The following is a 25,242-nucleotide window of genomic DNA, read 5'->3' as shown; positions in this document are numbered from 1 at the left end:
CTACTCTATCTTAACACTGATCACAGACTACAAAGACATGAGAGACATGACAATAAGAAATTAACAATTTTATGAAAGTTGAATGAATTTTTATGAGGTGTATTAAGTTTGTTTTATTGTTGTTATTGTTGTATGAATAACAAGGGTGGTATTGGTGTTTGTGACTGCAGTCAACAGGCCAGGTTGCATCATGTCAGATTTTTAATCCAAATCAAATCATTCTCCATTTTATCTTTTTTATTTCAACTTCAGACGCAACAAATTACTTTATAATCACAAAATAATGATCCATAGTCTGTTTGATTCATGATTCATAGTCTTCAGCGGGCCACTTATGATTGATTTTATGACACAATGCTTCGGGCCAGTTTAAATTTAGACGCGGGCCACATTTGGCCCGCAGGTCAGAATTTGGTCCATATATAAGGCGCACCGGACTATAAGGCGCACTGTCGGCTTTTGAGAAAATTTGAGGTTTTTAAGTGCGCCTTATAGTCCGGAAAATACGGTACTCTTCAAGATGACTGATGGCCTCTGGAAGGTGCTCTGTCACAATCTGATACTCATTTGGGTGATATGCATATTTTCTTCTCCTCAATGAATATAGTGTTTCTTCACTTCTCAATAGGCGCTGCTGTTTTAATGCTGTAATTTTACCAATAGATGGTGCTGTTGAACCGTAATAGCTACGCAATGAGGACACGCAGTCTCTTCCTACAAAAGGGCCTTCCTTACAGGCCAGGACAGTCATCTTGGGGAGACCCCGCCAGGAAGATGGCAACCAACCCCAGGGACTGAGTGAGACCCACCAGCCTCGGCAAATTAGTAAAAGCCGTAGCCCTGCAAAACGCAGTTATTTTGTCAGAAGACAGACACTACAATTCCAAGAGTGCCTACTTGGGCACTATTACTGATATTAGCTGTATTAAAGTTTATCAGTAATCTTAAAACCATGAGTTTGATGCATCTTTTTATGAAAACTAGCAGCACAAGAAGTAAATTGTGGGCAATACAGCAATTCATCAATTCTGTCAGTTGTTCGGTCAATGGCTCTTCAACTTCCTTGTTTCTCTGTAAATGTTGCTTCCTCTTTCGCTTATTGGCATGAATGTTTTTCAGGAAGAGGCTTCAAAAAGACTTGGGTAACAGTTAACACTGACAAATTAGACAGAAAATAATTCTCCTATAACGGACTGTGTGGAACGGAGCGGCCGATTTAAGTCAGTTTGGTTTCAGCTTAGAAAGATTGTGTGAGACTTGCACAAGATGGGTGAGTACAAGAGCGAAAGTAATCTACTTGCTCAACTGCATCAACTTCTTATGATTTCCTATCTCTTTGCAGCACTGGTGTCTTCATTCATGGATGTTTAACAAAACTGTGCTATTTGTGGCCAGAGCTGTCGATGTAGTGTAGCTACACGCTGTCTGCTTGAGTTCATTTGCATGCACATGAAATGTCGGGAGACACCAGCACCTTGTCTTGGAGGAGCATGTCTCCCACGGGCCAATCTAAGACCCTGGACATGTCCCCCACAGCAATTACCTGCGGGAGCAGCATCTTTCCGGTGAAGATTATCAAAGTGTGTTTCCTCAGCAACAGTTTCAACCTCGGCAAGAACTTCAAACTGGTTCGGTGCGACGAAGGAATGACAGTCAGGGTATTTTACAACTATTTATGCTAACTAACTAATACTACTGTAGTTTTGTTCTGTGTTGTGGGGTGGTGGGCACACGTCAAAAAGAAGCAAGCTAAGAGAAGAGTCACACGCAGAACCTTCTTGCTCTGTGGTACCAACACTGACCACTTTTCTGCAGCGTATTGCTAATATTGACGTTTATATACAATACTTGGCAAAAAACAAACCTACATGTGATAATAATACTGCTCAAGATAATGGAAGCAAGTACCTGCTAGCATGATAAACTAGTGGTTAGTATTTCTATCTCACTGGTTCCAGGATTCCTCCCGCAGTCCAAAAAGATGCAACTTGGCTTATTGAAACCTTTAAGCTTTCCACAGATGTTGAAACACAATGACAGTGAACCACAATATTCAATATACCATATTTTCCGCACTATAAGGCGCATCGGATTATAAGGCGCACATTCAATGAATGGCCGATTTTAAAACTTTGTCCATATATAAGATATACATTTGCCCCGCGGGCCGGACTTTGGACACGCCTGTTGTAGTGGCTCAATATTGCTCCATATATAAGGCACACCTGATTATAAGGCGCACTGTCGGCTTTTGAAAAAAATGAGGTTTTTAGGCGTGCCTTATAATGCGGAAAATACGGTACTTTAACGCCAAATGGTAAAACAACAAAAACAATAAACCTTTTTGCCACTAAGTTTATCTCACATGAACTTGAAAGAAAGAAAAGTTTTTTAGCTATATTACTAAAAATATTAAACAGCAATTTGAAAAGAGCCATCGATGCGTGTTTGCACTTGTTTTTTTTAGTTTGTTTTTAACCCTTTATTTAAAAAAGAATCAAGTGACGAGTTGAGAAAACGCCATCTTCTGTCATAGGATGTCATCAACATTGTGCTGTCTAGTGGCCGCTTGGGTCCTGGCATAATACACACCCAGTGTTACGGTCTCCTTCTCAAGCACCTCAAGTCATCTGAGATACACTGGTTGCACCCGGACCTGACCATGACTGAACTCACACAGCGTTATGAACAGCAGCACCTGGAGGCCGAGTGGAGGTTTATATGCCTTGTTGATTGTGGTGGAGCACATTTGTTTCAAATGAAACAAGGCAACGTTTCTGTGAATGTTACATTTTCAGATATGACTTAAGGATCAGATGCATTCCATCAGACTTCTTGGCAAAATTCCAAGAGGACAGAACCACCATGCTCTACTTTTACCAGCAGGTCAGTATATATATATATATATATATATATATATATATATATATATATATATATATATATATATATATATATATATATATATATATTTTTTTTTTTTTTTAAAACCTTGAACTGATTAAAAAAAATTGTACAATGCTTTTAAAGTACCTAAGCATGAGTGTGTTTAAAGGTACGCAGTGACTATATGCAGAAGTTTGCCTCTAAAGTCAGTGATGGGATGGCTCTTCAGCTTGGTTGCCTGGAGATTAGGTAGTGCATACTTCCAAGTACACACACCTCTATCAGTTTTGTTTTACATGATTAAAGAATCCCTGTCTGCACTCTTATTGTGTTGGCAGGAGATTCTGCAAAGACATGAATCCAAATGGACTGGAGAAAAAATCCAACTTTGAGCTGCTAGAGTAAGTCAGTGCCCTGTGATTTGTGTATAATCTCTGACAATCTGGACGATTAACAAACACACTTATGGATCAATTTCAGAGAGGGTCTGATATTCTGGAATTGAGACCATTTCTCTTCTAACCTCACACAAACATTTTTGCTGCCGTGCACTGTCAACTGCCTGTAACAATAAGTTTAATATTGTCTGTCCAGTCTGAATCTTGGACTCAAATGTTTAAGAATAAAAGCCATCATTTAGAGCACAGTGGGCAAATATTTGTGCTCTAGGGCCACATTTGATTTTTAAAGTGGACCGTTAGGATAATTTGGAGATAGGGATAGTTGCATATATATGTATACCACAAATATCTTGTCATATAGCGTATTCAATTAAATATATCTTTGCAAATCATTGTTTTCTGTTTTCATATTTGCCACAACATCCTACCTTCAATGTATTTAGTATTTGCAGGCCATTCGTGACCAACAAGTTTCGGGGTAATTTTTCATGATCGGACTTTTCTCCTTTAGGAAAGATGTGGGACTTGACTTGTTCTTTCCAAAAGAGCTTATCAACAGTATGAAGGTAGAGATGCATCTCTCATACATCCATAACCCTAACCCGCAACCCAATGCTAATTTGTGATTTTTGACACTTGTCAGCCAAAGCAGCTGCGTCGCATGATCCGGCAGACATTTCAAGGCTACGGCACTCTGGACCAGGAACAGTGCATGGTCAAATTCTTCAGCACGCTGGCTCAGTGTTACAGCTATACACAGGAGAGGTTTGCCTGTCAGCTGGTGGTAAGTCAATGCGGAATGGAAGTGAGAAAGTATGCAACCTTCCATGGGGTATATTGTGACATCATTTACCCACCACATTAGGTACACCTTTATCAGTTCTATCAAACATTCAGAAACATGCACAAATCAGCCTTACATATCATTATTATTGTTAATGCAATTGTGTTTGTGCACATTGCTTCACATCCTTTCTGTGTTCCCTTTGTGCTGGCAATATTTTTTTTGTGAAGGATTCTGTAATCAGATTTTGGTGTATGAAGTGTACCTTATGATGTGGCTGTTGAGCGTCACATTAAAACCTTCTATTAATTCTTTTAGCTGATGTTATGAAACAACTTAAACCACTGACCCCAGTTTTGCAAGTTCTGGTCTGTCGCTCATGATCCCGTTTATCATAGCATGTGCAAGTTAGATTGTTGTATGTGACTGTGTGCTTCCCTAAAGCATGGTTGGCATGTAACAATAGACCTGGTCATTGGATCTGAAGGTATCAGTCAGCAAACTGACAATTCAACAGTAAGTTCAATCTCTTTCAGTAAAACAATTTCCTGTTTTGTTCATCCATCTTGATAAAAAAAAAAAAAAAAAAAAACGTTTTTTTTTCCCCCAGCCTGTCCGCCTGGCCACATTCTCTCAGGTGAGCAGTATCTCATTCTCCGCAGAGAGCCATGGCCGAGCTCTGCTCACTGTGCACATAGAGGGCACCAAGCAGGTAACTTTCCTATGAAAGTCTGGATGCTAAGTAATAGTGTGATATTTGCCTAAAACAACAGTTGAGTGGTGGGAAATAATGAAATCCAAATGCTTTGTACCTTTACTTAAGTAGATTTTTCTTGTATTACACTACTGTTTGGAGTCACTTAGAAATGTCTTTATTTTAAAAAAAAATCGCTATTTTCTCAATGAAGACAACATTAAATTAATCAGGAATACACTCTATACATTGTTAATGTGGTAGATGACAAATCTAGCTGCAAACGTCTGTTTTTTCATACAATATCTACATTTCCAGCAACCATCTCTCCAGTGTTCTAATGGTCCATTGTGTTTGCTAATTGCGTTGGAAGGTTAATATAGGATTAGAAAACCCTTGTGCAATTATGTTAGTCTTCATGGGGAATACTAAATTGTCTGGGTGACCCCTAACCTTTGAACGGTAGTGTATTTATTTTTCTGACATTTTAGCTTTTCCTCCTTACTTTTGAAAACAGAAACTATGTCTGTGCTTCCTAGTCCTTTGTTAAAATAGGCTATTACTTCAACTTCTGTGGATGACATTTTAAAAACGATATAAAAGTAAAGTCAACCACTTTTGAGGTCAGGCATGAAAGAGGGTATTACCCCGCCGACGCCCAAAGGATCATATAACAGCTCCAGCATGTCAAGACATAAGTGACGAAAAGCCGTTCATGAGCTGGGCAGATGGATGGATGGCAGCGGTTGGATAGCAATGACTTTGAAACAGGGAATGTTTTAATCTGAAAACTGAAAGTATTGTGTTCCCCCCCCCCCCCATTATTTATTTATTTATTTGTTTGTTTGTTTGTTTGTTTGTTTGTTTGTTTGTTTGTTTGTTTGTTTGTAAGATAATGTCCAGATTTTTGCTTTTCTGTTCACATTTGTAAATCCATGGGAACTTATTGTTTTGATAGCATAAGTCAAGCCAAAGCTAGGCATGGCTTTTCTCTTTTCTTTATGTCTGTATGAGCAATCGAGCGCTATTAAGTTATTGAAAAAGATAAAGTCATTTGTATGCATATTTTTGTTGATGTGCCAAGTTCCTTCCTTCCACCTGTCCATCCATCCATCCATCCATCCATCCATCCATCCATCCATCCATCCATCCATCCATCCATCCATCCATCCATCCATCCATCCATCCATCCATCCATCCATCCATCCATCCATCCATCCATCCATCCATCCATCCATCCACCACTTATGGTCGCGGGGGCAGCAGTTTCAACAGAGAGTTGTGTTAAGTTATCAAATAATAATTGAGAGTAAAATTATTTTTTTACATCTTACTTTTGAACTTATGTACATTTCAGAGTTTGTACTTGTAAAATTTATTTCAGTTCTGGAGTTTGAGTTTATTTTTTAGCCTTCTTTTGTGTCTGCACCTTTTTAAAATGCTTTTCATCTTGCTTTTCATTTTTCAACACACTGTGAGCGTTGCAGGACTTGACAGGCACGCAGCCAAAGTGCTTTGGCCTCCAAGTGTTAAGCACTAAATATCCTGTTCCACCCCACAGCCTCTGTCAGTGAGTACGGAGTCAATGGCTGTAGCAGAAAACATGGCCAACCTAATTGATGGCTTTTGTCAGATCGAGTGCTCTCCCCCTCAGGGTTCGCTCATTAGCAGGCCTAGAAAAGGTACACATTTGAAATAGTGGCCAAAAATGAAGAAGTCATTCAAAAGCATGTGGCACATTTGATAAACTCATTTACCATTTATTCTTGCAGTGAGATCGAAACTGCCTGACATTCCAAAACAGTGAGTTAAACCTTTTTCAGCTGTTGTAAAATAAAGGTGCATTGTATTGAGAAAGACTGTTACTTTTACTTTTCTGGCTGATATTTTAAATTGATACAGTATATAACATCAGTTTAATTAAATTAATTACACCCTATTTTTTTTGGGTGGGGGCTCATTTTAATTACAAGCAAATGCATAAGAAAAAACACTTACTAGCTGAATTTTCAGTGGTATTTATTTGATATCTCATCCTAATAAATGCTTTTCAATCTCCTTTAGTATTGATTCGAATGGACCCAATAGAGGTTTGATACTAAACTTGAACACTTGCAATAAATGTGTATGCATACGCAGTAAACATACACAAGCACACTTTGACATTTCTGTCTTCTGTCTACAGGTTCAGACATTTATGTTGAGATTCCTGAGAATACAACAGACCCATGTGGTGAGTCAGGTTCCCCCAAATAATACCAGAAAATAAGAATGTGGGCCAATCATTAAAAAAAACATATTTGTACATTCAGAGAAGCATAGGATCTCCCGAGCTGATGTAAATGTAGGTCAGATCCTGGGTGAGGGTTTCTTTGGAGAAGTTCATGATGGTGTGTATAAAAGCAAGGTAAGTTGAGCCGTGCTGAATGACGACACTGCATAGCCTGCGTTTTGCAATCAATTCATTGCGTTTACTGTGTCTGTGTTTAAAGACAGGCGAGATGATCCAAGTAGCAATCAAAACCTGTAAGGACTGCTCAGCAGATGTGAAGGAAAAGTTTCTCAGTGAAGCTGGTTCGCTTGTTCACATTCCCAGATACATACAAACAAATAAATCACATACATAAATGCCTGAATTGTTTATTAAATTGCAGGGCTGATGAAAAATTTGGACCACCCCCACATTGTGTGCCTGATTGGAGTAATTAATATTGATCCAGTCTGGATTGTGATGGAACTCTGTCAATATGGAGAGGTGAGCATGCATGTTTAGACCTTGATGTTGGGTTTCCTCACAAATCGCATGGAAGATTTATTGATTATGGTCATGGCATGTAATGGGCACGTTATAGTATATTTCCCGATCATACCATGAGGACAAACTTGTGAATTCAAAACATTCATTGTGGAAAACATTGTAGGACAGGGCAAATATGCACAGCAACTGTTCTGTTGTGTGTATTTAGTACGAGACAGTATCAACTCCAGCTTGAGTGTGAGACTACATCAAGGAAAGGCTCTAAGGCTCTTCTTGTGTTCTTTTTGTGCTTCAGTAATGGACAGATTGACTAATGAGGATAAGTATACACTGGAATCTTTGGACACAAAGTTCAAGAAGCCAGAATGAGAAGTTTTGAACATCTGCAGTGGCTATAATAGTAGAAAAATTCTGGAAATGGAGTCGTTAGATTGAACCAAAGAGGAAGACCAAAGAGGAGCTTCATGAATGGGGTCTTGCAAATGGGTAGAGTTTGAGCAGAAGATTCGGAGGATGGGGAGGAATGGAATAAAATGATTTTCTGTGGCAAACGCTAAATAGCGTTAAGATGAAAGGGAAAGAAGAGGGTAGATGGATAATTTTCAGAATAAAGTGGACACACTGCACATGACTCTCAAAGACAGCCATGGTAATGAACCATTATCTGGTTTAAAGCAATAGTTTTCAGATTGTGTTACGTAAAACTCAGCGTAATGATCTCTAATCAATTTTTTTGTGGAAAGAAATTTGCCTAATCCAGAAACAATGTCCTGAAAAAGTATCAAAGCCTCACCTTTGAGGCTTCTCACTATTATACACTGGTGTGCATGGCTTGAATTTGAAATTGTATTTGTCCCACCTGAGTACTGGGGGATGCTCTATTCTCTATGAGGTGGGCCACCTATCTGCAGAACTCTACCCAATAAACTAAGAACAAATCTTAGTTTAATTTCATGTTTGTCTGTGTTTATGATGTCAGCTGGGGAAATACCTGAAGGAGCAGAAATATATCTTGACAACTGAAACATTAATCCTATACTGTCTGCAAATCTGCAAAGCATTGTGTTATCTTGAGGGCCTCAACATGGTGCACAGGTACGTGCAGATGACCTTTTCCCCTCTGTGTGGCCTGTTAAATTTATTGTGCATTCCACCATGCTTATGTAGAGATATAGCAGTGAGAAACATCCTTGTGGCATCTTCTGACTGTGTCAAGCTCGGTGACTTTGGTCTGTCTCGCTACATCGATGACCAAGAGTACTACAAAGGTACACACATATTCACAAGCGTAAATGTTTAGTCTGCCATTCTTCCATCGTTTGAAATTTCTCTCCTTTATTTCACAGCATCTGTTTCGCGAATGCCAATCAAGTGGATGGCGCCAGAATCCATCAATTTTCGTCGGTTCACCATTGCCAGTGATGTCTGGATGTTTGGTTAGAGACCCCCTCATGCAACTTTTATTGATAAACACAAATGTTTAAAATACATTATTTAGATATCTAATTCTGTGTTGTAGATGAAATAGTATACGTCGAACATTTGGTTTACCATTACTATGACCAAAATGATCAGTGTTGCATTATCACGACCCTAATAAGGATAAGCGATTAAGAGGATGAATGAATGAATGAATGAATGAATGAATGAATGAATGAATGAATGAATGAATGAATGAATGAATGAATGAATGAATGAATGAATGAATGAATGAATGTTGTTCTATTCTGAAATAGTATGTCACCAGCAACTCTGCACATTGCACGTTAGCAACCAAACCGAATTTTCATGCTTGCAAAATCCCCTTCCTGAGTCCATTGTAGTGGATGAGTTTGTGAGTCCCAAGCCAAAGAAGGACTCCTATTACTGGTCACTTGGGCATGGAAGAAGTTCTTCAAGGTCATGTACTAGAATGACTTGAAGAAATTCTGGTCTGTCAATCACCTAAATTCCACTGACATGCTTTCCCATGGAGAGAGCTCTGAGTTACGAGCCGTACAGATCAGCCAAAATATTTCCAGATATGATCTGTCCGGAATCGGGTTACAGAGCCATATCAGAATCTGAATAATCTTTATTGTGCATGCCAAACAGGGAATTTGACTCCGGTTGAGCTCACCCTCTGTACAACATTCAGGTAACTAACAACATTTAAGTGACGAGAGCAGAATGTTATTGCACAGTGATGACTCTGAGTCTCTATGAGTGGTGTGAGTTCATCAGAGCGACAGCCTGGGGGAAGAAGCTGTGTCTGTGTCTGCTGGTTTTGACGTACAGTGCTCCGTAACGCCATTAGTTGAACAGACTGTGTCCTGGGTGAGAAGGTTCTGCAGATGTTACTTGCACGTTTCCTGGTCCTGGACAGATACAAGTCTTGGATAGATGGGAGGTTGGTCCCAATTATCTTTTCCGCAGACCTGATTGTCCGTTGCAGTCTGTGCTTGTCATGTTTGGTAGCCGATCCAAACCAGACAGTGATGGAGTTGCAGAGGATAGACTGGATGATGGCAGTGTAGAAAGTCTTCAACAACTCCTGTGGCAGGTTGAACTTCCTGAGCTGTCTCAGAAAGTACAACCTCTGCTGGGCCTTCTTCCGGATGGAGTCTATGTGGCCGGTCCATTTTAGGTCCCGGGAGATTGTGGAGCCCAGGATCTTGAAGGTGTCTGTGGTGGGAATAGCATTACTGAGGATGGTGAAGGGTGAAAGTGGCGAAGGGTCTCTCCTGAAGTCCACTGTCATCTCCACGGTCTTGAGCGGGTTCAGCTCCAGGTGGTTTTGGCTGCACCAGTGGACTAGCTGCTCCACCTCCTGTCTATATGCAGTCTCGTCACCGTCCCGGATCAGTCCTATGAGAGTGGCGTCGTCTGCATACTTCTGGAGCTTCACAGGAGAGTTGCCTGAGGAGCAATCGATGGTGTAGAAAGAGAAGAGCAATAGGGAAAGTACACACCCCTGGGGGTTGCCAGTGCTGGTGGTCCAGGTGTCGGCCGGATGTGATGGTCCCCAGCCTCACCTGCTGTCTCCTGTTGGTCAGGAAGCTGGTGATCCACTGACAAGTGGAGGCAGGCACCGCGAGATGGGTGAGCTTCTGGTGGAGGATATTGGGAGCGATGGTGTTGAACGCCGAGCTGAAGTCCACAAACAGGATCCTGGCGTACTGTCTAGGTGTAGTGCAGTCCTATGTTGACAGCATCATCCACCGACCTGTTTGGCCAGTAGGCAAACTGCAGGGGGTCGAGCAGGGGGCTTGTGATGTCCTTCAGGTGGCTCAATACCAGCCTCTCAAAGGATTTCATGACCACAGATGTCAGGGCGACGGGTCTTAATCATTCAATCCTGTGATGGCGGGCTTCTTGGCCACCGGTACGATGGTGTAGCTTTTGAAGCACGAGGGCACCTCACGCAGGTTCAGGGAATGGTTGAAGATCCGTGTAAAGGTGGGTGCCAGCTGTTTAGCACAGACTTCCAGGCAGGAGGGGGACACGCTGTCTGGGCTTGGTGCCTTCCTGACCTTCTGTCTCCAAAACATCTGACACGCCAAAACTTGTTTGTTGTGTAGACTATACTGTATATCATGTATGACGTTGACAGTCATAATGGCCCTCCGAAGGAAACTACGATTACGATGCGGCCCGTGGCAAAAATGAGTTTGAGTTTATTTAGAGTAGCAACTTGTATGTCATACAAGTTGCTACTCTAAATAAACTATATATTAAATAACTATAACATAAATAACAATGTTTATTGAACCATCTGTGTCACTTCAAATCATTAAATCTCCTGACTCCGGAAGTCAGTGAATGGAACTCATTGTCAGTGAGGCTCTAATTATTCCACAGCCATAGTGCGCCCTCATGCGTTTTAAAGTGAAAATAACATGTGAAGTGATCAACTATACTAGTAAGTATGTAATGTGTTAATGATCAAGTAAAAATTTGTCGTTTGACATAAAATATACTTCCACACAAAATTCTAATGTCTGTAAAGTTTTTCATGCCAAACCATAAAGAACAAAAGGAACAGTACAGTAAGAGACATTACTGCTTATTTGCTCTGAGGTGTAAAAGAACTCTCAAACTTCAATGTGCCTATTTAATGCCATTGGGGCCTTCGGCTTTCCTGAGCAGTCACTGGAGTGTTTGCCACAGGATCCAGGAGCAACTGAATTGGTTCCGTTTACACAGCCGTAAAAACACGCCTGAGGAGCTTATGCATATTCGTTGTTCTTTTTAAAAGAAAGTACTTGGGAAACATGTTTGGCAACAGTTGTACCAGCTCAAGGAGCCAGGGATCAGTGTCATCAGTCCAGCAGGAAATGTGGAAATGTGATTTTGGCAACAGCGGTGCTGAACATCCCATTGTCTGAGTGGAATGTGTCCACCCTCATGCCTCTCACTGAAACTGTTACGTGTTATATCACAGCCAAATGCAGAATGAGCACAAGTCCCTTGCTTAACGCCCTTCAGCCATAGCTAGAATGGAGCTAGCTAACATGTGTTCCAGCCGGATGATAATCTTCAACCCGTGGCAGGTAGAAGTTGCAGCCATGTCCTTATGAACATTTTTCTCCAGAGACAGATGTGCTTCTAATCTCCTAATTAGATGAAAATCTGTACCGACGCTTTGAAACAATTATCATCGGGTGGAAACACGACCAATTCTTCAAACACCCAAAATGATGTACAGTATGCATTACAGCTTTTTGTTCAGCAAAAACAGATGGTACTGAAGACAAACAATACATCTTTGCAGGACCAGGAGCCGTGAAACATGCAAGCACTATGCATGGACCATCTGGACAATTTCCATAAGCATGACGTGCATCTCGGCTTCCCGAGAAAACCATCCAGGTTGCCTAGAGCAGCAAAGTTTTGATGTCACCCAAACATGGACGATTAGTTAATTTATCAAGACAGTCACAGTAATTTCATTTATTATATTTTTTTTGGTTTGCTCACGTTAATAAACTGTAGTAAGATATTTTTTTCAGAGAAAAGCCTAATGGCACTGTTGATGTACAATACAGGACCGTGGTGGCTGCTGAAGGCGGGAACCACCATTTTAGGGGCAGGAATAGAGAATGGAGCTGATCCACCTAGCAAGCCACATCATCCACTCACAATTGGGAAAATTGTGGCTCCACCAAGAATCGTGGCAGTGAAAAAGCACAAGTTGTTTTATCACCGAGTGCGAGTGCGGATGGTTGCTCGTCTCTGTGTGCCCTGCGATTGGCTGGCAACCAGTTCAGGGTGTCCCCCGCCTACTGCCCGATAATCATCATAGTGCAAAAAATATAATAAATGAAATTAAATGAGTGACCATCTTGATAAATTAACTAATCATCCATGTTTGAGTATTTACTGATGGAAGCTCTTAAGACCTGGGACAGGAAAAGAGTTAAATTCTATATTCTGTGTTACTGCTAGGAAAACGGAAATGCAATCTGAATAATTCAAAACAACGTAAACAAAAGTTTTAAAACCACGATCAGGTGAAGCATTGTTGAAACATGGGCCTCATCACATAGTGGGAAAAAAGCACTGTTTGAAATTACAGCCTTTTCCTGTCTAAAAGTCCCTGCAGTCCCTCGACACAAGTAAACTAGGATGTGTGTGTGTGTGTGCGTGTGTGTGTGTGCGTGTGTGCGTGTGTGCGTGTGTGTGTCCTGTTCAGGTGTGTGTGTGTGGGAGATCTTCTCCATGGGCCAACAACCATTCTTCTGGTTGGAAAATGGACAGGTGATCATCCAGCTGGAGTCCGGCACCCGACTTCCCAAGCCGTTGTCGTGCCCGCCCATTGTCTACTCTCTACTGACCAGCTGCTGGGCCTATGAGCCGTGCCTCCGTCCCAGCTTCAGCCAGCTCATGTGCTCCCTAAGGTACTAAGTTTCTTACTACAACTCACTGCTGGACATTATAACAAAAGCTGGAATTGCCTTTTGGCCCTCGCAGTATACAGGGTGGAATGAGAGCTGACTCACTGCATGAGACCGAAAAACAAGCTTACTCAAGCAGAACTAAATTTATGTTGTAAAAATGTGGATATAATCAGGGCCCATAGTACACATAAGTGGCACGCAGAAGCGCTGAAATATTGAGCTCCTATTCAAATTTGTCATTGCAAAGTCAAGTCAGCCAGCACAAGGGTGGCTTCAGAGGGCCAAATTCAAAATGAATGCTAAGTAAAGCTTTGATATCCATGTACAGTCCCATTTGTTGTGCTTTTATTTTATTTCATAGAGCGTGGGCTTCAACATGCATGCATGTCGAAGGTTTTTACATTCTATTGGTTGACCATGAGATTCTATACGCTGTCTCTTGAAGCTCATCCAGGATGTCAGTAGGTCAGAAAAGAAAATAAGCACTAAACAGCAACCTCAGACGTTTGAAATTGTTGAAAACTGTTTTTCCTTCAAATTATTGGAGGAGCTAGGATTTCTCCTTTGGGGGCAATTGGAGGAGGCCAATGACATTTTTACATATTCAAAAAATTCTTAAAAAAAAAACCTGATCAAGATTCAATATACGCTCCCTTCCGGACTTGGGTGAAAGTGTGGAAAACAACTTCAGGAAAATTATGAACTAGTTCAAGTTCAAGTTCAAGTTCAAGTTCAAGTTTACTTTATTGTCAAAAATCCTATGTAACAGGGTTACCACAGAAGTTTGAAATTGCGTTTGACCAGTCTCCAATGTGCAGATTAACTAAAAACATTTAAATAAGACATTGACATAAATCTCTTTCTTTCTCACACACACATACACACAACACACACACACACACAGCTACATAGTAAATATCAATTATCTGGTCTGGCACCAAGCATAATTTAGGGGCGACCAGTGCCCCAACGCCACCCCTCTAGTTCTGCCACTGTTGATATGACCTAAGGTGAATCGTACAAAAGATTTATTATCAAAACTCATTGTGCTTGGATGAAAGGGACATTCTCAAAATTGAAGAGGCAGGAACACTTCACTGCATCACTTCTAGCTCACCACTGGACTATGACCACTCTGAGCCTCCCCCAAAGGTGTTGTATCGACACGAGAAGGCACATTTACATCAATCAGTGCTTTAAACAACTAATAAATCATCTCATGTGATCTCTCATCAGCCGTCCAGAGTACGCCCCGACTGGTGCCATATCTCACATGTTCAGGTTTGCTCCACACGTGTCCATAAATTGCAGTGCATTGCTCACTCACACACACTGTTATGTGCAAACAGTATTGTGCATCGTGTTGCATTGTGTGTGTGTGTCTGTGTGTGTGTGTGTGTGTGCGGTGTGTGTGTGTGCGTGCGTTTGTGCGTGTGTGTGTGTGTGTGCATGTGTGTGTGTGTGTGTGTGTGTGTGTGTGTGTGTGTGCGTGTGTGTGTGTGTGCGTGCGTGTGTGCAGGGAACCTGGGATGTGCCATTTATGGAGAAAGAGCAAGAACAAATTGATGACACTCTACAAAGGCAAAAAAGAGTGATGGTCGCGGATAGACAGTGGCTAGAGCAGGAGGAGCAACAACTGGTGATGCACTCACACACACACACACACACACACACACGCACGCACACACATACATGTTCACACACACATATTCAAATGGATGTTATGTTTGTCTTGCAGGATCCTGCTGTGCGACAAGCCTCAAATGCAAAGGTGTAATATTTGTTTTGACTATCCATCCATCCATTTTCTATACCGCTTTGTCCCCACGGGGGTTGCGGGGCGTGCTGGAGCCTATTCCAGCGGTCATTGGGCAGTAGGCGGGGGACACCCTGAACAGGTTGCTAGCCAATTGAAGGGCACAGAGAGACAAACAACCAGCCGCACTTGCACTCACACCGAGGGGCAATTTGGAATGCTCAATTGGCCTACCATGCATGTTTTTGGAATGTGGGAGGAAACCGGAGTGCCCGGAGAAAACCCAGATGGGCACGGGGAGAACATGCAAACTCCACACAGGGAGGGTCGGAGGTGGAATCGAACCCGCAACCTCCTAACTTTGAGGCGGATGGCTCCTCCAAAATCATTTTTCTAAATAGTATCGTGCTCAACAGTTAAACCTGTTGAAATTCAAACACACCCTCTGTATTATTTTAATGAGTAAACAGTTCAAGCTGCTTTGCAAAACACACGTCAACCGCCTGATCAGATATCTCATGTGATCTCTCATCAGCCGTCCAGAGTACACCCCGACTGGTGCCATATCTCACATGTTCAGGTTTGCTCCGCACGTCTCCACAAATTGCAGTGTGTTGCTCACTCAAAGTCAAAGCCAAAGTCAAAGTCTGCTTTATTGTAAATTTCTTCACATGCCAAGACACACAAAGAGATCGAAATTACGTTCCCACTATCCCACGGTGACAAGACATAGTACACAATATACATACAAGTAAACAACACAAAAAATAAAAACAAGAAGGCACAAACAATAAATAAATAAGAGTGATGAATAAATAATAAATAAACAAATAACATAATAAATAAGAGGAGCAAAAATGGAGCAAGTGTGCATACAGCAGACAGTCAGAATATAGCGCAAAAGTACAGGACGCTACGCAGAAGGGGGGAGAGAGTTCAGGATCCTAACAGCCTGGATTATGAAGCTGTTGGTGAGTCTAGTGGTGCGGGAGCGCAGGCTCCTGTACCTCTTCCCAGAGGGCAGAAGAGCAAACAAAGAGTGAGCGGGGTGACACACATCACTCACAATCGTGGTCGCCTTGTGGGTGAGACAGAAGGTGTAAATGTCCTTCAGGGAGGGGAGTGAAGCACCAATAACACACTGTTATGCGCAAACAGTATTGTGCATCGTGTTGCATTGTATGTGTGTGTGTGTGTGTGTGCGTGCGTGCGTGCGTGTGTGTGTGTGTGTGTGTGTGCGTGCGTGCGTGCGTGTGTGTGCGTGTGTGCGTGCGTGTGTGTGTGTGTGTGTGTGTGTGTGTGCGTGCGCGCGCGTGTGTGTGTGTGTGTGTGTGTGTGTGTGTGTGCAGGGAACCTGGGATGTGCCATTTATGGAGAAAGAGCAAGAACAAATTGATGACATTCTACACAGGCAAAAAAGAGAGATGGTCGCGGATAGACAGTGGCTAGAGCAGGAGGAGCAACAACTGGTGATGCACTCACACGCACACACGCACGCACACACACACATGTTCACACACACATATTCAAATGGATGTTATGTTTGTCTTGCAGGATCCTGCTGCGCGACAAGCCTCAAATGCAAAGGTGTAATATTTGTTTTGACTATCCATCCATCCATCTTCTATACCGCTTTGTCCCCACGGGGGTCGCGAGCGTGCTGGAGTCTATTCCAGCGGTCATTGGGCAGTAGGCGGGGGACACCCTGAACAGGTTGCTAGCCAATCGCAGGGCACAGAGAGACAAACAACCAGCCGCACTTGCACTCACACCTAGGGGCAATTTGGAGTGCTCAATCGGCCTACCATGCATGTTTTTGGGATGTGGGAGAAAACCGGAGTGCTCGGAGAAAACCCACATGGGCACGTGGAGAACATGCAAACTCCACACAGGGAGGGTCGGAGGTGCAATCGAACCCGCAACCTCCTAACTGTGAGGCGCACGGCTCCTCCAAAATCGTTTTTCTAAATAGTATCGTGCTCAACAGTTAAACCTGTTGGAATTCAAGCGCACCCTCTGTATTATTTTAATGAGTAAACAGTTCAAGCTGCTTTTCAAAACACACAAGTCAAGCCTGATCAAATATTTTTTTATTTTCAGCTTCCAGTGAAAAATCCATCTGATAGTAAGTGTTCTTGCTGTTCACAAATGGTAATCGGGAGGTAGGTAGTATGTAAAATAAATAACGTGTGCTGTGTTCAAGGTTCTCCACCAACAACCCCGGCGTCTCCTGACGTCACATTGGTAAACCATAATCTCCTCTTTCAGTTGGCCCAATGATTGAATCGAATTTTTATTCTGATTGGATTATACAGTCAATTGCAACAGAAGATCTGTGTTTTAGTGTTGTCCCACAGCTGAATTGGACCGATCAGATGATCAGGTTTACTCAAGTGTCATGGCTCTAGTCAGACAAGTGGTGCAGCTGAAGAATGAGGTCAACATGCTGCCTGCCACAGAGTACCCCAACGCTGTCAGAGTAAGTGTGCACCTCCTTTGAGTCGCTTTACATTGACGTAACTTGGAAGCCCCCTTGGTATTTACCCCCTGCTCGTTCCGCACCATCCAGGCGGTTGGTGTCACTCTGCGAAGCCTCATCCAACACGTTGATGATGTCATGCCTTCCCTGGACGGCTCAGTTGCAAACGAGGTAGTGTGTCTCTTGGTTTCCCTTCTGTTCACAGTCAAACTGCTGAGAAATACATTTTTCAATGTAAAATGCCCACTTTTCTGTCTTGTCCTCATTTTTGTGCTCATTTTGTTGACCTTTCCCAGATCACAGGCACAAAGAAGCTGCTGAACAAGGATTTGGGGGAATTGATCAATAAAATGAGATTGGCCCAGCAGAACTCAGTGACAACGCTGAAACAGGAGTGCCAACGACAGATGCTGGCTGCCGCACACACGCTGGCACTGAACTCCAAGAACCTACTGGATGCAGTGGACCAGGCCCGTGCCAGGGCCAACCTGGTCAAGCAGAGACAGGATGAAAACAGATCAGGGGATTAAGGGGTGGTCCACTATTTTAGTCTCAACTATGAACGAATATGAATGAATTGTCTGAACTGAATTTTAATGTTTGATTAAAATTGGATATTGCCACAAAAGTTAGGTTTCGAAATCAATGTGCTCGCTGATTGTGACCTGAAACGGAACGGCACTCAGTTAGCCTCGAAAGCGTACTGTTGTCGGACAAAAGAAAAGGAGCAAGTCTTTGTGTTAAACGTTTGTACGGCATGCTCAGTCACCACCGTAAAACTGGCACAGAGACATGTTTGCAAAACACTTCCGTCCCTTCTCAGTCTGTCCTTTTCTTAGTAACTTTCTCCTTCCTCGTTCTTCGTCCACAAAATGAGCATCACTCTTAGTCATGCATACAGCAGAAACATTTCGTAGTAGGCAATGGAATTATTTTGCTTGTTTGTCTCCCTAGTGAAACCATACTTCAAAAGCAAAAGACTACATGTGCATTTAAACAGTTGCATCTGTGAGAGTCACTGATTATACTGTATAAGAGTCTTATGGCCTGGAGCTAGGCTTGGTACTACGACAGACTCCTAGTTTGTGAAAGGAGGTTCACACGGCGGCTGCAGAACGTACACCTATGGCCATATAAATAATGGGACTGCAATTTTCAAAGGCTGAATCTGTAGTCAGAGTCAAGCAGAATGTGTGAAATGTGAGTCAACAGAGTCAAGCAATGTGTGCTGCCAAAATAAGGTTGTATGGTAGGTGCACTTGCCAGGATGTAAACACATGACTAGAAACGCTCTCCATCCGGTTGGGATGAGAAGAGATTGCTGGCACAGCGGTTCCTGCTGCCGAGTCAGTACAAGGTTTAGATGTAGTCGCTGGGTTAGTATAGGATCCACGATTGATCACGGAGCTGGAACATAGACTTTGAGCTACCACACATACAGAACTGTCATCACCTTGATCAGCTTGGCATTGCAGGAGTTGAGGGACACCAGAAATAATTGTGGCAGATTGTGCAGTCACTGGAATGGTGAACTCAGTGGACCAGGCTTGCACCATAGGAGGTGAAAAGACAGGGGCAGATGAAGTGAGGAAAATGCAGCCGTGGGATGACACTAGAGAAACAGGTACACTGAACATTAAAAAAAAAAAGAATAAATAAATAAATAAATAAATAAATAAATAAATAAATAAATAAATAAATAAATAAATAAATAAGTGGGGGGAAGCAGCATCGCTACGTGGCTCCATTTCAAGCAACCTTGACAGCACCAAGCTAAGAAATTGTAACCCGTATTGGTTCGATGCAGAACATAACAGATAATGACCACATAAGGAACGATTCCGTATTGTACCAGACGATTGGCAACCCTACATGGAGCTCTCCTGATTGAGAAGTGGTCTTCAGCTACAAGGACCTTGGTGTCGGCCTTTCCGAGGAGCTCAAAAGTCAAAACATTTCATTTAATCAGATGCAGGGGTGCCAATTTTCCACTTTTTCCGTAGGCTGCGATGCGTGACACTGAGGGTGGGGGTGTCTTGGGGAGCTTTTACACTGTCTGGGCGTCTTGGCTCAGTAGTAGATTGTTGGCCTCTTAACTCAGGTTGTGGGGTTGATCCTCAACCCTGGTAACCATGTCGAAGTGTGAGCAAGACACTGAGCGATCCAGGGTGGACCTGAAAGTGCCTTGCATAGCAGCAACCTCCCATTGATGTATGAATGTGTGTGTATGTGGATGGGTGAATTGTGAAGCATTTTAAAGTGCTTTGGGCACCATGTGGTGTAGATAAAAGTGCTATATAAGTACAGGCCATGGCATAGTTTTACATGGCCTGTAGTTCTGTAGTGATACGAAGTCACAAATGCACACGTCCCAGGTAAGTAGCCTCCTTATAAGTTAGTCACAAGATCAATTTCATAGCCTGGCAAACTACACCCATTGAGTGGGTCCGGGGCACAAGCCTTTCATTGTAGTGGCCTCGGTTCAAAATAAATTCGTTTACTTGCTGTGTCGTAGCGTTTGTGAGCAATGTCACTCTTCTGTGTAGGAAATCCATCCAAGTTCAAAATGACGCACGGGAGAGGTGATAGTTGGTTTCATTCAGCATTAAACTCATTTTTCAATTACCAGAAACACATCATTAAATCCCCAGAAGCTGACGGCACTGGAAGCATTTATTTAAAAAGAAATATATTTTCTGATGTCTCTTCTACTCTTGTCTGATTGGTTCATTTCACTGTCCATTTGCTCAGGTTTGTCCCACCTCAGAAATGCATACTCACCATACTCAATTGCCAGGCTTCGAAGTTCAAGCAAGTCGATTCAAGCTATTACTTAGCTCGAAAAGGACTAAAATGTAATTTACTCTTATGACTAAATTTGCAGATGCGCCAGGGGACGTGTAATAAAAAACGCTCTCGGTCCCCTGAGTAGCGCAGTTTATTAAACTACAAACATGCTAAACAAGACTTGCTCTGGCATGAAAATTAAGATGTGCCTGTTTTTACCCCAACCGCAGTCTACTTTCTGTGATGATACATTGGGGGTGATGCAACTGGGTGTGTCGTAACACCCAGAGAAAGTGTGATACGGCACCAAATATGGTAGTACTACACTTGTGCGAACAGCATTATGAAGTCACACCCATTCTTGCACTAAGCGCACCTGCTTACAAAATAGGGCCAGAGAGTCCAAGTCAAAGTCAAGTACGACAAAAAGAAGATGAACAACAATCATTGTCATTAACTGGCAGGCATCGATGGTACTCAAGGGAGAACGTGTTTGCACACCTTCTACAAGCAGTCAGTGTTCAAGTGGGTTTGTAATCAAGATGCAGTATTTAAAATAGCATAATGTCCTTCTGTAATATTCCACATGGAAAATACATGCATCTAAGCATCACCACCCAAATAATCTGGAATGAACTTGATAACTCCCAAGGGGTTTAGTGTTGGGACACAGTGGTGGCTGAAGTACTGCAGCACTGCAAAAGAATGTAATCAATCCATCCATTCATTTTCTATCATATATGTCAGATTTAAGTTGCATATACTATAACCATTTATGAACAATTCAACATCCAAAAAGACTCTTGGTACACATTGTGTTTGCGTATCTTGTTTATATTCTTTGAATTTTGTTTATATTTGTTTTTATTTTCACTTTCATTCATTTTTTGTTTTGGAAGTTTTGGTCCTCCATAAAGAAGTACGACACGTTCTGAAACATTGGAGTTTTTGTAAGGAACCAAAATTAGACTCCTCCAGGAGTGGGCGGTGGCTGTTGCGTAAGAACCTCCCTCAAGTTAGATACTTAAAAAGAGGCTCTGCAGGTTTTGCCCCTCAGTGGGTCTTTCACATTAACAAGCAACAACTGCAGATCACCTTGCAACAACTTCTACCCAGGTGAGCATTCCCGTCATATGAATAAATCTTGATTTTTAGATTACATTGTGACTCTGTATTACGCACAACGGCAAAAAAGAGAGCTGGTTGCTGATAAACACTATCTACATCATTGTATAAAATTGTTTTTAGGTTGGTCTTAATAGCTCGGAGCGGGTGCATTCCAAGGTGGAAATGTCATCCAAACATGTGAGCTTTAAAAGTCAAAGGAATGCCTCCTTCAGTCAACTCTGTGGTGTGCCAAATGGATATTGGATAGACATATACAGCAAGATTTAACTTTTACAACATTTCCAGTATAGCATAATAATCTTTTTACAGCCACAGAGACAGATTTCCTCTGTTAAGGTTTCAGTTCTCTTTTTAATGACTTTCTTTGTTCCACTTATTTTTCCCCCACTGAGCTTGCACACTTAATACATGCATGCATGTTTTTTTTTCCCCAAACCTTGTCATAACTTGACAAGGTCAGATGTTCTGAAACTTAACTTTTATTAACAATAATTGTGTTTGTATGCAGGATGAAAAGGAAGATAATCCTTGATGTGGACACCGGGGTGGATGATGCTCAGGCCATCATGATGGCCTTGTCAGCGCCCGATGTGGAGATACTGGGAATCACCTGCTGCCATGGGAACACCCCCCTTGAGAGAGTCCTGAAGAACACTCTCCGGGTTCTGAAGGTGTGCAACAGGCTGGATGTAAGTATCTACATGTTTCATTCCTCATTGAACGACACACACGCATTTGAGCTTTGATCACCTATCGAATTTCAAGATCCCAGTGTACGCAGGCTGCTCACAGCCCCTCCTGTCTAACAAACAACATGCCAGCGATTACCATGGGAAGGATGGGCTGGGTGACGTGCCAGATCCAGATGCTCCAGGGTTGGAACTGGTGCAGAAGAAAAAAGGTGTCCAGGCCTTGATCAAAATGGTCAAGCAAAACCAGGGAGAGGTAAGACAGGCAAGTCTAGTTTACATGCCTGGGCGGGAGTCATAGCAGGACTTAACTACATTTTTCTGTAGGTGACCCTGGTGGCGACCGCACCTCTGACCAACCTTGCAGTCGCAGTGCAACTGGACCCTTCCCTTCCCAAGAAGCTGAAGGCTTTGCACATCATGGGAGGCAACATTGAGTGTACCAGTCTATTCTTTCCAGACATGCATTTTAATCAATCTCTTTTCCTCAGTGCTGTCTTGCATGACATGCTGTGTGATGTGTTCAGCCAGGGGTAACACCACAACATGCGGTGAGTTTAACTTTGTCGCCGACACGGAGGCTGCCTACATCGTGCTGGAACGCTACACTTGCCCCACCACCATCGCCTCCTGGGAGTTCACCTGCAGTAACAGCCTGCCATGGGTATGAAGTTAATTGTTAAATAGTTTTTTTTTTTCTTCTTTGACTTTTTTTGCCTTTTGTCTATCCCTCAGTCTTTTTGTGACCAGTGGCTTTCTGTGAAGACTGAGAAAGCCGCCTTCATGAAGAAGATTTCATCCCTTTCCATGACGGTAAGAGTCAGCCAGGGCTTCATGGTAGCATGTAACGTTTAAACTCGCAGGGGTGTCAAACTCATTTTTGTCGCGGGCATCATTGTAGCCATAGGTTCCTTCTTAGAGCCAATATGCTAGTTTTGAAATCAGAGACTAGTAAAAATTATTCAAATATTTTAAAAAGCTTGCTAGCAATATCTTTATTTTTTGAAGTGAAGACAATTTGTAGTTGATGTACAATTTGCCTTTGCGATGTGGTGGGCCGTATCTGGCCCCCGGGCCTTGAGTTTGATGCCCATGGTTCAAAGGGGCATAAAATATTACACAGACATGTAACATTATGACCCCTTTGAGGTGAAACAATTCAAGTTTACTCATCATCCGAGCCAAATTTGATTGCTGTGTTAATGCATTTTCTGAAGGCATTGATTCGATTGCAGATGGACAGTTGTCTTAAAAAGTTGCAATCGATTCGTTGCCCTGAGAATTAAATGATCTGGATGAATGAGAATGTTCACAAACATCAAAATGAAAGTCGTTATCACTCTTCATGTAATGGCAGAAAGCTCGGTCAGAGGAATACCAGAAGGAAATCACAGCAGGACAAGGGTTCAATGCTTGTGACACCTATGCCCTGGCCGCTGCTATCAATGACTCACTCATCACAGAGAGTGAGCAGGTAAATGACAGTTGTTTTTCATAACTTTGTAAAATGAAAACAAATCTACCTGGTCTCTCTTCAGGTCGCTGTGACTGTAGAGGTAGATGGGACCTGTACCCGAGGCATGATGGTGTTGGATTACATGGACCTGTTGAAGAAGAAACACAAAGTAACCATTATGAAGAAAGTTGACTTGGAGAAGTTCAAGCAGATGCTCATCAATGCACTAAAATAGGATGATTTGTAACAGCCAAGATTGGAACTTAACTCAATCAGTCAAATAATTTTTTTATTCAAAACAGATTGTTTGTTTGTTTTTTAACGTCTGTTCACATGCAATTTTTCGATCGGCTTAAGGACATTTTTCACATGTTTGTTCTTGGCTGTCCTTCTCCTGCTGTTTCCCTTTGTCTCCTCTGCTGGTTTATCTCCAGGGTCTCGCCACTTCCTGTAAATATTTTCCCTCTAGTGTTGGACTTATCAAACTCTTGCACACATCATCCACTCAACATCTTGCCAATTTTGTCATTTTGTACAGACTTATAAGGCCATGATTTTTTCTACCGGCTTATCAGGACATGAACTGTTCTACGGAATTATAAGGACATGAACTTGTGATCATGCTCTGGTTAGCAGTTTCATTAGCACTCAATCCATCAATGTTTCCTTGCTGTGTTTGTCTGTTTTCCATGCAAAACCTTTATTCCATCCATCCATCCATCCATCCATCCATCCATCCATCCATCCATCCATCCATCCATCCATCCATCCATCCATCCATCCATCCATCCATCCATCCATCCATCCATCCATCCATCCATCCATCCATCCATCCATCCATCCATCCATCCATCCATCCATCCATCCATTTTCTGTATCGCTTGTCCCCACGAGGGTCACGGCTGTGCTGGAGCCTATCTCAACTGTCATTGGGCAGTAGGCGGAACAGGTTGCCAGCCCATCGCAGGGCATACAGAGACGAACACCCATTCACACTTGCTCTCACACCTATGGGCAATTTGGAGTGCTCAATCGTTTGTTTTTGGGATGTGGGAGGAAACCGGAAGACCCAGAGAAAACCCACGCAGGCACGGGGAGAACACGCAGGTGGAAATGAACCCACACCATGCTTCCAACCACAGCTTTCATTGTTAGGCAAAACATCTTCCATTTTCAAATGAGCCAAGGCTAACGTCAAGTGTCAGGCAACATACGGGATAGGTTATTTACAACCTTTGTGACTTCTTCAGTGGAGAGGTTGTCCAGGTGAAGGTTGGGTTCTACTTGAAGCAGGCAGTCTATGGCTCCGTCATTGAGTGCAGCTGGGCGGTCAAGGACGCTGTTGAAATGTTCAGCTCGTCTCTCCAGTATCTGCTTCATCTCAATCAGCAGCTCAGTCCCATCTGCATTGAGGAGGGGCGAGGATCCAGAGGACTGAGGTTCATACAGCTCCATGCTTGCAGAAATTTTAGTGCATCAACTCTATAATAATTTTTTTACAGTACCTTCTGCAATGTGCTCAAGTACTAGTCATTGCTATTTGTG

At 42.5% G+C, this 25,242-nt stretch overlaps 2 protein-coding genes across 5 annotated transcripts; both read left to right on the top strand.

Moving 5' to 3' along the window:
- The first annotated feature begins 1,085 nt into the window (after positions 1 to 1,085).
- LOC125988876 (protein-tyrosine kinase 2-beta) lies at positions 1,086 to 18,265 on the top strand. 3 transcript variants are annotated; one of them, XM_049754597.2, is made up of 33 exons: positions 1,086 to 1,270; positions 1,537 to 1,658; positions 2,537 to 2,715; positions 2,799 to 2,886; positions 3,056 to 3,135; positions 3,225 to 3,287; positions 3,799 to 3,853; positions 3,931 to 4,071; positions 4,516 to 4,587; positions 4,682 to 4,783; positions 6,327 to 6,447; positions 6,538 to 6,568; positions 6,830 to 6,855; positions 6,951 to 6,998; positions 7,078 to 7,172; positions 7,258 to 7,339; positions 7,420 to 7,520; positions 8,503 to 8,618; positions 8,691 to 8,791; positions 8,870 to 8,959; positions 13,198 to 13,402; positions 14,464 to 14,554; positions 14,639 to 14,683; positions 14,922 to 15,041; positions 15,141 to 15,173; positions 15,694 to 15,738; positions 16,508 to 16,627; positions 16,713 to 16,745; positions 17,259 to 17,283; positions 17,362 to 17,402; positions 17,503 to 17,637; positions 17,728 to 17,808; positions 17,934 to 18,265. In XM_049754597.2, exons 1-33 carry the CDS (start codon positions 1,267 to 1,269, stop codon positions 18,165 to 18,167), a joined length of 2,925 nt encoding a protein of 974 aa, XP_049610554.1. In that variant the 5' UTR covers positions 1,086 to 1,266; the 3' UTR covers positions 18,168 to 18,265. The 3 variants fall into 3 exon arrangements, with proteins under 3 accessions (XP_049610554.1, XP_049610551.1, XP_049610553.1); XM_049754594.2 differs by having other exon boundaries at positions 1,343 to 1,658; XM_049754596.2 differs by lacking the exon at positions 15,694 to 15,738 and having other exon boundaries at positions 1,343 to 1,658.
- A 3,063-nt stretch (positions 18,266 to 21,328) lies between these two features.
- Positions 21,329 to 24,000, top strand: LOC125988947 (inosine-uridine preferring nucleoside hydrolase). 2 transcript variants are annotated; one of them, XM_049754843.1, is made up of 8 exons: positions 21,380 to 21,540; positions 22,061 to 22,241; positions 22,318 to 22,497; positions 22,569 to 22,680; positions 22,769 to 22,905; positions 22,977 to 23,054; positions 23,599 to 23,715; positions 23,780 to 24,000. In XM_049754843.1, the coding sequence occupies exons 2-8, from the start codon at positions 22,062 to 22,064 to the stop codon at positions 23,930 to 23,932; spliced, it is 957 nt and encodes a 318-aa protein (XP_049610800.1). In that variant the 5' UTR covers positions 21,380 to 21,540; position 22,061; the 3' UTR covers positions 23,933 to 24,000. The 2 variants fall into 2 exon arrangements, with proteins under 2 accessions (XP_049610801.1, XP_049610800.1); XM_049754844.1 differs by lacking the exon at positions 23,599 to 23,715 and having other exon boundaries at positions 21,329 to 21,540.
- Positions 24,001 to 25,242: the final 1,242 nt, after the last annotated feature.

Source organism: Syngnathus scovelli, chromosome 2 (genome assembly GCF_024217435.2).
Source record: "Syngnathus scovelli strain Florida chromosome 2, RoL_Ssco_1.2, whole genome shotgun sequence".
NCBI lineage: Eukaryota > Metazoa > Chordata > Actinopteri > Syngnathiformes > Syngnathidae > Syngnathus > Syngnathus scovelli.
Note: the sequence above shows the minus strand (reverse complement) of the source record. Positions and strands in the feature narration are given on the sequence as shown.